The sequence below is a fragment of the Pithys albifrons genome, chromosome 2, assembly GCF_047495875.1.
Source record: "Pithys albifrons albifrons isolate INPA30051 chromosome 2, PitAlb_v1, whole genome shotgun sequence".
NCBI lineage: Eukaryota > Metazoa > Chordata > Aves > Passeriformes > Thamnophilidae > Pithys > Pithys albifrons.
This window is the reverse complement of record NC_092459.1, coordinates 82996367-83010375: the sequence shown is the minus strand read 5'-3', so window position 1 is coordinate 83010375 and position 14009 is coordinate 82996367. Positions and strand designations below refer to the sequence as shown.

Below are 14009 nucleotides of genomic sequence, written 5' to 3'. Positions count from 1 at the left end.
CAGTAGTTTCATTATAACCCGGTGCGTGGCTTTGTCACTATAATTTCTGCCTCCGTTCAGCCACCTAGTACATCCGAAACTAAACTTTGGACACACTTTATATTCTTTCCAGGATCGTCACTCCCGTGCACGTCCTTTGCCAGCTTTATATTGTGCCTTTATGTGCAATGACTTATGATGGGCTCTTTTTATGTAATTTTTTTTTTTAGCCACTGTAAACTTTTGATAATCCCACAGTACACACCAGGAGGTTTTTAACACCTCACTTCCTGAATTTGCTTTGAGGCTCCGTTAAGTTTTTTTACTTCCTACTTGATGTTTGGAAAGAAACGTGTGGAAACACGTTCCTTGTTAAGCACCCATGTGCCACTGATGTGATTTAAAGGATTTGCATCCTATCCAACTCAGCTACAGCTTTTTCCAGCTGACAAACCCTAGCGTATATTTGCATTCCAAATACGATCCTTTCAGACGTTGTGAGTAAGGCAAAGGAGGCCAGGACTACTCTGAGTGTTCAAATATGAATACACCACTGTTTCATACATTGGTTCAGTGATGTTTTCTGTTTTATTCTGATAAAAAAAAATGTTTGCAGAGTTTGAAGATGCTCTTCTAGAAAACATAAGTCTTCCACAGCCTGAGCCTTGGGAAGGAGCAAAAGTGCCGAAACAGGTACTTAGCAAGGGAGATGAAATTCAGCATATGTAAATGTAAAGGGATGTACGTAAATGCTGATCTATCCTAGTCAAAGTCAATTATGGGCTTTGCAGTCACTGTTAGTACTTGGGCATTTTGGATTATTGCATCTAGCGCTGCAAGAACATTGACTCAGCGGTCAGCAGCAATCCAAACAGTAAATACAATGCTAGATCCAGGGAATACCATGCTTGAACAATGTGGACATTCTTAGCTCCCTTACCCTTCATCTTAAAAGGATGTATTTGGAAGTAAAATGAATGAGAAGTATAAGGAATGGCAAGGTGGGTCCTAAGGTAGGGAAGTGTTCCCAAAGAAGCGTATCTTGGGCTTTTTAAGAAGAAATGGAGACAAGATACAGGTCTCTAAATAGGTGGCATATAGATACTGATCTACTGCTGCTTTGAATGAAGTGTCAGGGATATTAAGCAAAACTATTAGAAGAGTGGGTGTAAAGAAAGAAAAGGAGTAGGTTTTTCACAGAGCAAATAGTTAAGCTGAAAACCACCTTGCCTCAGGAAGTTACATACCAGAGCTTTACATCAAGTCCATTAACTTGAAAATTACTAGAAGAAAAAAAAAACCATTATCGGCTAATAGATAAATTATCTGTGGCTCAGGAAGTCCATGAAGTACAAATTCTGAGTCCACACACTTTTTACAGGACTGTGTGTCAGAGTCCCGTATGATAATCATGGCTTTCCAACAGGTACGACTAGACCACGTGAACTCCATGGCAGGGCAAAGGCCTAACTTGACATTTCAGAGATTCATCTTTACTGTATGCTGAAACTATTTTGAATTCCACAAAGCTCTCTAATGTGAAAATTCTTTAGTATAATGTGCAGAACTTACTCTAACTGCAAATTGGTATTTATCCACAGCACATTCTGAGGTCAGGTCAGCACGACAATAACATGAATTCCTACCCACCATAATATCAATCTATAAACTAATGTTTCAAGGGCTACTGTATGAAGTAATAAATACAAACATGTAAGAAAATACTCATCAATAGGTTTAAAATTTTTTATTGTGCTGCCAAGAGCCAAATTACAAGAAACCGCCTTACAGTTAAAAAAGTAAACAAGCAATCTGCTGAACCGCAGTGCACTCCGAGTGCCACATATGCATCTATTTTTCAGAAAATTATATCTGCATTTCTCTTACAAGAGCACAACAGGAACCAAAGTAAAAGAGTGTAATGGATACAGCACATAGGATAAATCATATCTTTAAAATAATAATAATAAAATAATAATAATAAAAAACATTTTACACCATGTCCTATATCCTGCTAATATTTTCAGAATATGGCCTTGATTGTAAAACAAAAGCAAGCATTTACAATTTCTGGATAAAGACTGCTTACTCTTATGCAAGGAATAGATGTTTTGTCTTGACAAAATCTCTGCAGTAACTGGACAGAAACATCTCTGTTTCAATATCAGATTGAGTACAAAACACTGGGGAGACTACATTTTTTCTTATTGGTGGTTAGAAACTGAAGTTATATAAGCAGAAAAAATGTTGACCCTTAATGATAAACCTATTTTTTTTCTTTGATGCAAACAGCTAGAACACCTTTTTGATATTCTAAAACAAAAAAAAATTGTTAATCTTCAGATTAATAAATTAGGTCATTATAATAATAAATTAGGTTTTTTTTTCAGTTTTAAAGTTCAGCAACCTCTGACCAAGTATTTACAACAATACTTGAGAGTTCCTTTACAAAAAATACATTTTCTTTTCACATTAAGCATACTGGGTATCTGTGTCTCTTATGAGAAGCATTTGTAAAAGAAAAAAGGCAATGCACAAATGGGTAATTAGTATAAAAGTGCCAAGACCTGTTTGGAAAGTTAACATTGTATTATACAGTCAGAGTTATAAATGAGGCAAGCTACAACAAACTTCCAGCTTAATGTGGACAATATTCCAGTAGTTGTTTCAAACAATTGTTTGAAGAAAAAAAAAAGAGAAAGAAAGAAAAAACCCCAAACAAACAAAATCCAGGAGCTGATGGTGTTATTTTATGGAGCTGATTAGTGCTGCATGTATATTGTCATCAGTGTCTCTAGCCAATGCATTCATTAAAAAGCCTTTTTAAGGCTAAGCAGGAAAAGAAAAATAAGAAACACCCTGAAATGTAGCAAGTAGCAAGAGCAACGCTTACTGCTATAATCGTGCACGTACTGTACACACGCCAACACAAGAGTGCACACACACACACGCGCACACACACAAACACTTTCAAATCAAATCAAATCAATTCAAATCAAATCAAATCAAATCAAACTGTAGGTAGAATGAGATGCTCTTTTCTTGTCTTTTCTAAACTCACAAGCGATTAAGCATTGATATGGAATGCCTGTTATCTGTTTCTGCTCTGGGTAAAATCTCTCTCAGATAAAAATACATTCAACAAGAAAAAAAATAGAAAAAATATATACTGTATACATAGTATTTTATATATACAGTATATATATGTATAGTATATACACATGCACATATTTATACGTATGTATACCTACATGCATTTGTATATACATATATATACACAAACATACAAATACTTTTTGTTGTTTTAGCATAATTATATTTACATAAATATTCCTATAATGCTAAAGTTTAAAGAAGCATGATCTCCTTTTTTTTCTGAGCTTCAAAAAAGGTGCTTGAGTAATATACAATTAAAATTAAGCAGCTTCCTAGCATGGAAGTAGTTTCTAAATCTGCATACCAGTAAATAAGAACATCAACAGGAAAAACAACAACCTTAAAACAGTCTCTTTTTTACTCTCTTGAAAGCAAGAGCTTTGTCCAACAAAAATATTTTTCCTTCTCCTGTATGAACAACCAGAGATTGATACAAATTAACAAAACAAAACCACAAGAGACAAAACAAACAAACAAAAGCCCCTGGAACTGCATGGTGTTCTTGACTTTTCCTTCCTTCCTTCAATACTGCTGTCAAAAGATCCAGTGCTCATATCAGGAATTACTTAGGCCTCAGTCATTTGCTAACTCTGCTGAAGTCTGGCTAATCTAGCCAATCAGCTTTGAAGAAAATAAAAATAAAAACAAAAAGCAGCACAAGGTATAATTTTATACATCCTTAATAAACCCACCCTTTATTTTCTGCTATAATCTTTTCCTTGCTATTTCATTAACTACTGCAGCTTCTCATCATATAGAAAAATATTTGCAGCTACACCACACCTGTGATGTGACAAATTCTGTTCTAGGAGTATATTACTGTAGCAACAGCTGGAAAAAAAAATCAGACCTTTTTCATATTTTTTTTCATCTGGGTTAGGCTTTTGGTGCAACAGATGCAATTTCAGAGCAACAAGGAAAACCACTATCCTGCTGCTCGGCAGTTTATTTTCTTCTCCAGCCAAGCATGACCAGCTTTTCTTCTATGAAGCTTCCTTTTACCTCATTGTCTATCCCTAGCCCCTGATTTCCCCTCCCAAAAAACCTCTATAGCTATGTTACAAGCAAATACATCTTAACAAGTTTTAAAACTTTGGTTCTAAGAAAACACTTGGTCAGTTATCTCAAGGAAAAGTGGGAATGCTTTTTCTGGCACATTGCAGGAGTCAGAGCTCATCCCAGTAAGGTCTTAGAGCTGTACATGTAGTCACAAATCCAATACAATCCACTAATCAAGTGCACAATTCTAGTTTTATTTTAATAGCAGACTGTCTCTTTCTCTCTCTCTCTCTCTCTCTCTTTCTTTCTTAATCCTTGGTAAGGGTGCAATTCTTCAAACTGTTTGATAGAAATTATCTGCCTGTAGGTTGTTCTGTTTCTGCATGCTGTAAAATCCACTGTATCTTGAATCTGGGTCTGCAATTCTTAGCATCCTCTGAGAACTGTCCACCTGGACCATGGTACCTTTCTTGCAGTCCACATACACCAGCTGATTGTTTAGGCAAGAAGGCTGTAAAAAAAGAAAGGAAATTCTCAGTCAATTAAACAATTTTTGTATTCCACACATAATTTAAAAGCCCATAAGTGTAAAACAAAATAAAACAAAACTAATTAAAGAGTCTGGACTTTTGCTAAACTTGGTAAATGCTTATGCCAGACACAGCAGGAGACCAGCACTTTCCTCAGAATCACCATTTTTCATCTTCTGAATGGAGCTCTGGTATTGTTGTATCCCAGCTGGGCTGGTTAAATTGTTCTCTGTTAGTCTTGCACCACACAAGGGCTTAACCTTGCTGACCCAGATGTGGAGCAACTTGTTTCCAAGACTTTAACAGCCTCTTTATTGCTGAACATTTTCAACAATGTTTTGTTTCTGGTTTCCAAAAAATGTGAAAGTCTGGAAATAGACTAAAACACAGCACCTTTGTTGGAGCTTTGTAGCAGGACACCGGAATCCACTGCTTTTTCTGATTGATGAGCAGGAGGATGATGATCAGTAACAGCGCTATCATGATTGGAATTGTCACCAAGGCAACAGAGCTACCGGAGGCATCTTCACTGGGATGCGGCCCACTGCCACTTCGGTACTCTCCCTGGAGATGGTTCATGTCTGCAAGGCAAGTGTGAGCATTTGTGAGCTATTATAAATCAGCCTTGGCCATGATGAAGAATGTTATTCTAAAAGTCTCAGTTGTACATCTTATCACTCATATGAATTTGGACTTTTCTCTCCTGAAATGTCACCTTATTTATATAAATTAGAACAACCGAAAGTTAGCATCTTTTATAGTGACTACATTAGTCAGGAAAAGGCCATCAAAAAGAGAGGAAAATAGCATTCACTCTAAAGCACAATAAGGAGTAAGTCTGACAAGAACCTCTTAGCTCAGTTTTGTTTGCCTCATCTTATCTGATCACAACCAAATTCCCACTTGTAAAATAAATCAGACTGTGTTTTTATGCTGAGGAAAACTTGAGTCTTAAAATCCTTTTTTTTTTGTACTTTTAAAAACTGGTAGGACAATTACAATGTGTTCACTGTCTCATCTGTTGAGACCATAGTACAATATTTGCACTACTCAGCCCGTGAAAACAGACTGCTGGCAGTCTACTAGACTGTAACAAGTTTTGTGTGTAACAGCAAAGAATGGTAACTTTCAATGACATATAAAGAATTTCACATAGTTTGCAGTGTGTGTTTATAATCCCATGTCAGGATAGTTAAAAGATGCTAATGCCTGAGAGAAATGAAAATGCTGTGAATATGAGAGTGTAAGCTTAGAACTTTGTGAAGCAGTTAAATTTCATGCATCGTTTCTCCAAACAATAGTATACTACGAGATCATGCTCAGAGTTAAAAAAAACCCAACATACAAGTTTAGGTTGTCCTTCAATTAGAAAAGGTTAAAGACTGTGTCATAGAGTGTGCCCTCTACCCTGGAATAATGATTACAGTGCAGTTTTAAAGAAAAGATGCATTTACATCCTTGGACAACTTTATTAGCTCTGTGCCATTATACTTGAGGTGAGAGTTTTTTTAAGCTCTGACATTTGCCTATATGTTAAGCTGTGGTACATGTTTTCCATCTTTGTTATCAACAGAAGAATATGAAACAGATCAAGTGAAGGTTTATCAACTTCAGTGGTCGTCTTTCTAGTTTTTTAATCAGAAAAGACATTGCAGAATTTCTTGTCATTCATCATTTTATCATATTCTTAATTTTATAGAACTCCATCATACCAACACAAATGTTTCTTCCATGTGGAAGTCAGAATGATAATGAGACCAAATTTCATAAACATAATGCAATAGACTGACTCATTTTTACTCAAAGCAAAATGAATGTAAGACTTATGCACTGAAGAATATTCCTAGATATTTCTTTCTGAACCTTTTCAAAGCATTATATATATGCTACCTGAATAGAACAAGTAGATGCACGAAAACATGGGGAATAAAGAGGCCTGTTATCCCAGTTTATGTCAGATCTTACCTCTGTGAATATGGATTATGTCATTTTCACTTGGTGTTGGCCAGTTTGGTAGTTCTAGTTCAACATCTCCTCGATGATTTGTCTTCTCAATGGGGATGTTGGTGGGTTCAGGTACATACATCTCTGTGAAATGAGATAAACATGTTTCACAAATTACGGGCTGCTTAACTTCTCAGTGCTGCTTTTAATTCAGGAATTATGCTTGGCCATCTGCAGTTCTTTGTCCTATGAATTGTTTCAGCATTTTCATCATTATTAGTCTGGAATTTTGTTTAAAGCTTGTTTCATACTGTATACAGGATACATGCCTGCTGCCATTATCATTATCCTGATGTGAATGGGATGATGGAGTGTTGGGGACAAATCTGCTTTTGAAAATAGCATTTCAGAATACACACTTTACTACAGGCTTCTTCTCTGTGGTATTAAACAAAAAAAAAATATAAAGGGAACGCTACATATTCCCAGCTGATATGTAAAGTCACTGTTAGTTTCCTTCCTTCCTTTATTTTAATCCTCATAGCAGGGGAATTGCAAGAGGTGGTCCCGCTGAAACTTCCCATTTGTTCTGTCAGAATTAGTTACCAGCTGACTGAATAATATGAGCAAACTTGTGCAGAAGCATGTCAGGACTCACATTAAAAAACAGTTGCAATTCTTATGTCCCTTGTGCCCATCACCAAGAAAATTTCATATTGCTTTTAAGCCAAGTCAAAGTGATAAATAAAGCAATGTGATAGTTGAAAAATAAAGAAGAGACTCAGAAAGGACAGAAATATTAATCATGTGACATAACCTGCAGAGATGTAAGGATATTAATTTTCTCACTTCATTAATATATTTCCATAACCTTGTGAAAAGACAAAGCAGGGGGAAGCAACCAATTTTTGAGTTCACAGTTCTCAGAATAAGTGAAATTCAAACTATGTCTTTGTGCAATGTGCCTATCTGTTAAGAATATTAATTTTCCTGAAGTCTAAAACTGTTGTCTTTGTGGTACTGTTCAAACATGGAGTGACATTCAAAAACTAATTTAAAACCCCTTATTATTAGTCCTGGTAAACCAGCATCACAATAAGCTGTGTTGTCACATCACATTACCTGGACACATGGGACAGCAGCTTCCCTCCACATTGATGGGTTCAGCACAAGGGAGAGGTGGGCAGCTGACAGTGGAGCAGAGAGTCTGACCCTGCAGGCAGTAGCAGTGTGTGCAGCTATCAATGTCCCAGCGTTCCTCATCTGCGTATGTTTTTCCACTGAAGTGGCAGACTACTTTCTTTGGAACTGTATCTTCTGTTGAAGGAAAACAGTGGTGTGATCATGCAGTAAAAGCCAATTGCACACAAAACTGATTTCTTCCCTACACACGAAAGTGAAACAATCGCTACAAAGAAAAACTGATTCTTTTATGTTTGACTGTTTCAGACTGGCAACTACTCCTTTTCCTCCTTGCCTCCTAGTAAATCCTGTTAAACTAAGAAAAACCCCCCGAACTACCTACATTTCTAATTACTAAGGATTGAGAAAGATGAAGTTGATCTGAAATACTTGAAAAAACAAATTAGGCAGGACTCCAAGAAGGACGAAGCAACTCTCACCTGAAATAACTAGAAGTGCTTAGACTATTTATTACGGTAAAACACATTTGAAGGGAATCTGATCATTCCCTGCAACTGTGTCAACCCCAGGAAAAGAGCAATAACTAAATTCAGTACATTTATTCAAGCTCAGTATTATATAAAGTGGAAATCAGCGTGATCTTTCTGCCTAAGCATTCAGTACACCATTTTTAATGTTGCTTCCTATGCAAGCCTTTCAGGTGGTATGCAGTACACCTTCTATTTCACTGAGAAGGCAGTAATGAGTTGCTTAGCCTAGGATGCTTTTTGCTGCTGTTGCACTTTATTTATAGATAATCAAAATAAAAACACAAAGCAGAAGCTCCAAAAGCCAAGTAGCACCTCATTTTCATCTTAGCTTCTTACTACCTTTATTCTTTAGAGGTAAAAATTATTATGATGAAACTTGCTTATGACATGAATTTGCACGTTAAGCATATGCATGATGTGACAGAATGGAATCACACACTTCTTAAACCATCAGATAAATTCTGTTTTAACATTCCCACATACTGCATATTTAAATGTCAATTAGAATTACCTCTCAAATATAAATAGAAAGCCTTATTAAATAATTTGGCTATTAGTAAAGGTTTTAATTAGTGACAACATAATAGACTGACATAATCTGGAGTAACAAGGTTAGCGGTCAGCAGATTGCTGCAGGAGATCTCGATAGAGTACATTCAAATGCAGAAGATGACCAGCATGAACTACTGCCATGAAAATACTAATAGAATTATCTGAAAAGCAGAATGGGTTCCAGAGATATAGGTATTCCATGGCTTCCATGGCTGTAAGTATGGGTCCCAACCATTCCAAGTAGATCTTAATAAGTAAATGTTAAGTGGACATGGGAAAGGAAGCATGGGAAGAAAAGGTGCAGAAAGCACAATAGGTTCTTTCCCAGATGATGTGCAAGCTGACACAGAGCCAGTGGAGCCCTGTGTTAGTCAGCAAGTAGGTGTGGCTGGGGACAAGAATGAGGCACACAGCACCAACTCTCCTCTCCTGCACATTACCTATGCAGACCTAAAGCTGTGCACTCACAGCTGATTTTCTCCCAAAGTGCTACCTTGCTCTGCTCAGGACACCTTCAATTCAGCAGCTGGTTTGTCTGGAAAAGTCCTTTACCTTGCTCAGGCTTTTGCAAGTTTGTAAGGAACACATCAAAATTTAATATAGTAAATATTTTTTAGAAGAATAAACATGGGTAAAATCACAATAGCAGTGTTGTACCTTTGAACCTCAAGAGATTAAGTCCTAATTAAGTATTATCCCATGTTTATCTCCTGTTTTGGTGTCCATCCCTATGCAAGTATAAACAAGGATGAAGATGAAGGCCACACCACCAACAGGTGCTCAAGGACAGTGGAAATGAGACTTGCAGTAAAAAAGATACATACAAAAATGCAGTTCAGAATATTGTGTCTAGCTCTACCTGCTTTTCTCAAATTTCCTCTAGCTATACAAGAAAATCAGTCTCATCTGGTAAACAGAAAGTCGTTGCTCTGTTTTCTGCAGAAGACTGATCTTGTCTCTAATGAAACAGATATCCCTTTATCCTCTCTAACTAGAAGGTTATCTTTCCAAATTAATCTTTCTTTGCAAGAAAAAGAATGTTAAATACACAGGATTAATTTGAGGATTCAAACAACAAAGTATACAAGGCCTGTAAAATTTTGAATTTGAATTTATACAAACTGGATCCAGAAAGAAGTAGAATAAAATAGAGTGTTAAAACCCTGCATAAGTTTTGAAATTCCAAGAAATAAAGAAGGCCTGTTTCCACAGAGTTTGCCTATGCCCAGGGAAGTGATTGAGCCACCAACCCTGGAGGTACTTAAAAGATGTGTAGACACAGCACCTGGGGATGTGATCTAGTGGTGAACTTGTCAGTGCTGGGTTAACAGTTGGACTCGATGATCTTAAAGGTATTTTCCAACCTAAATGATTCTATGATTCTAAACATTCTATCAACTATCACATGAAAATAGTAAGGAAGAATATGTACAAAGATGTGCTTCACAGTTCTCAAGAAATAAAGAGTGGACCAGTAAGACCCAGGAAAACAAAAATTAAGTGTGTGACCTGACTAATCTTACATGCAAGAGTATATAGCTCATAGAAACCATAAAAAAAGGTAGAGTTCCCATGAATTTCAGTTATTTTGACCACAAAACATAGTACAACCTGGATCAATAAAAGGTATAACCATTGAAAATCTTCCTATCTGAACATTAATTAAAATCTGGCTTCTGTATTTTGTATTGTTGATCAGTTGCTACTAAAAAAAATCATTAAGCTTTTATAGCTCACACATTTAAGTATTTGCAATATTATAAAGGAGTCAATTAGTTAAAGCTATATCTACATGTTGTGTGTATATATTTGCAAACCTGTCATGTAAGTTGTGAGCAAAAATTTTTAAAGGTTTCATTTTTAAAGAAGGGCACTAGTCCCTTCCTCACCCAAAGCATTCCCTAGCACAGTACTAAGGCTCATGTTCAGACTCCACTGGTTTGATTGGCCAGCTTTGCATACACTCTGTAGTTTTTTTTAATGTTAAAATGTTTACAGAATTAAAAATATTTTTATGGTTCAAAATCAATCACTGGAAGAAGAGCCTGCAGATATTTGTCAAAGAAACTAAATTCTCTCCATTTTTTATGCAAGCCATGAGAAGAAACAGTAATAGGATAGCATAGTACTTTCCCCTGAAAATGGCCTCATCAGAAATCTAAGCATACAACCCAATTTTGGATACCTTGTTACTTTTTCAGGGATTCTTTCATGAAATTCCTTTTGTGTTGTATAAAACTATATTACCTATTATTAAAGACAGTTTATCTGAAAGTACTTCACAATCTTTCTGACATCTTTCCAAAGGAGAACTGTATTGTTTGTAAATGGCCAAGTTGATTCACATTTTCAAATGAATATTTAAAGCCCATCAGTTTTACTATATTCTTTTTTATAGAATTCTTGTCTACTGTGTCTCCCCCTGCTACTTTTGGAAATGAAGGTAAGTAAGCTCTGAATGCTTTCCAACAATGCTACAAAGACTTAATTTCAGTAAGTACATTATCCAATTTTTCTTTATCAGCAGCTTCCATTCTACAGCCTTTGTACTTACTGTGAACTCAGAGAATAAAGCCATCTTCAAATAAATATTTCAACATTCAATGAAAAAGTGATCAGTAATATCAAATTCTGCAACTTCAAAAATGCCTGGCAATTTTCACTATCTACAGCATCCACCATTTACTTCAGCTCCAAATCCAAAACCAGTGCATGGCCCTTAACTGTTTCTGTGTTTTTGATACTTAAACCACCAATTTTCCCCCTATTCTTTTATCAAAGATATTATCCTTAAGGAACTTCCATTTTTTTGCCTGTATTTTAATTTAGATGCCTTATTAACAGTTCTCCAGTCTGTGGAATTTCATAATGCTTCAGGTTATCTTCTGCCATTGTAATTCATGTTTTCCTCATGTTATCACATAAATCTTCACATAACATATGTGTTACCTGGTAGATCTTCCTTTAAAAAGAACAATTTTTGTGTAATGTCTTCCTCTAATAAGGTGTATTACCAAGATTTCAGGAGGATGTCCCCTCAAGTTTGTAGGCAAATTACACGTATATCTCTAACTAAAAAAAACCACAAATCCTGATTCTCAAAGCTCCCTATGCAGATTTCACTCTCCACTTCAACTGAAGGCACAAACTATCTCTCCAAACCAGGGAAAACATGAAACGTCATATTTGCAAGAAAGGAACAGGCAGTTAACTACTTTTATTTGCTCACCAATACAGTACGGACAACACTGTCCCTTTCTCAAAACAGGTCTCTCGCAGGATACTGGTGGGCAAGACTCAGAGTAGCATCTAATCACACCATCCATACAAATGCAGCTAGTGCAGACATTGGGCTTCCAGGACTCAGCTGTCAGAAAAATATCTCCTTCATCATTTTTGCAATAACTGGGCATGCTCTCATTGCTTGATGAGGTGGGCTGAAGAGGCTCATCTGTAAATATAAACAGATTTAAGATATTTAACTCACAGTGGCTAACTTCTCCCATACTTCCTTAACAAAGGGTTCACTCTTGAAGAACACAATGGAATCCTAACATGTTGGCTGACTGCTTCACTGCTTCAGAAGAACTAGAAACACAGAGCCTCATGTGTCTTCAGTCCTTACATGTGATGAGGACCTCATGATGTCCTCTAGCATAAGGCCTATGTAGAACTTTATTGAGTTTACTCGAAGAAAAAAAGGAAAAAATAAATAAGGGGAAAAAAAGAAATAAAAAAGAAAAAAGAGGAAAAAAGAAAAAGGAAAGAGAAAATAAAAGAAAAAAAACATTGAAAAAAGGACAGCAAACTGAAAAATAATCTCCATCAGAATCAGTCCCTCAGAAAGCCACTCTGAATGCTCTGAATTGCATGGAATATAGGAATTTGTCTTACACAAGAGAGACTAAATTTTCTATTTAAAACTTGACTCCCAGCTTCTACCATGTCAGTCCAAATCTTAAAATGATGCCAAGTGAAAAGCTATTATGCTGCTGTTGCCTTCAGTAGTGGACTTAGATGAGCTAATTATTAGCTGTTGAGGAACAAATGGAATTTGATTGGGCTGCAGCCTGATGCCTATGGGTTTCCTTTAATTCTCATGCCTGCCCATAGAGGAGACATATTCCTAAAATGAAGCTGTACCTTAACAGACGTTATGGATTAAGAAAGAGGACTGTATGCACAGATAAAATACAAAAAAAATGAGAAGAGGAAAAAAGAATGGATTCATAAGAGCCTTCAGATCAGGTTCTTAATCTAATTGCATTAATCTGTGAGACTGAGCTCATTATATAGCCAGTGAGGAGAGATCAGCTCTTCCAAAACAGTATTTTGAAATTAAGCAAATGTCTGCTGTTATTAATAATGATGAAAATGGAAGGTAGAAGAACTGGCTGAAAATATTTTGTCAGAACTGTACTGAAAATATTTTGTCAGGAAAAAAACCCCCACACCCAGACCAACACCCTGTAGCAAAATGTAACAGCAAAACCTAACTTTTCTTCTTTCATAAAGTGAAATTATTACATTTTGTTTTTAGTAAAGACACATATTCTCAGGGAGTTTACATACAATTCACAGGTTTGTAATAAATTTCCACTGAAATAAACTCCCCCATTTCCTGTGTAAAATAGGAATTCATGTTCATTTATAAATGAATATCTTTCTTTGGGGGAAAGCAAATCCTGTTATCTTCTTGACACTGTGAGGCAATCTAGGAGGAATCTGGCACACCTGCTGGCCTGGAATGCTTTGATACTATGCAGCTGCCTTCAAGTCACTCTTAAATCATACCACGTGAAGCTAAAAGCAAACAGAAGTATTTTTGAGACCAAACCCTAAACAGACAAGGTAGTAATAAAATAGATCATAGAAACAAGGCATGTAGAAAGGAAGAGAAATGAGCCTGTATCTACCTAACATTTTGACTGCTTTCCAAGTTTCTCTAAGCCTGCATGTCTCCATAAACAAGTGCATATTTCCAGTGCATAAACCTTCCAAGTAGGGATTCTGGTTCTCACACAACCCTTGCATTATTAGATTGCCTTCAAAGATGTTCAAAGTTCAGGGCCACAGCTCCTCTTTATAAATAAGATCTCTCCTGCACACAGTCAGGTTTTGCATTTGAATTAGAGGACTGCAGGCTCTCCACACTGCTTAGAACAAAGGCATCACA

General features: G+C 36.3%; 1 protein-coding gene across 1 annotated transcript in view; it reads right to left on the bottom strand.

Moving 5' to 3' along the window:
• Nucleotides 1-1711: 1711 nt before the first annotated feature.
• The window catches only part of CRIM1 (cysteine rich transmembrane BMP regulator 1), a 174395-nt gene continuing 162097 nt past the window's right edge, over nt 1712-14009 (bottom strand). Inside the window, exons 13-17 of the mRNA XM_071575406.1 lie at nt 12063-12284; nt 7731-7925; nt 6630-6752; nt 5058-5245; nt 1712-4645 (exon numbers count right to left, since the gene is read on the bottom strand). Of these exons, the coding sequence (XP_071431507.1) occupies nt 4469-4645; nt 5058-5245; nt 6630-6752; nt 7731-7925; nt 12063-12284 (905 nt within the window). The 3' untranslated portion in view covers nt 1712-4468. The remainder of the gene's footprint in view (nt 4646-5057; nt 5246-6629; nt 6753-7730; nt 7926-12062; nt 12285-14009) is intronic.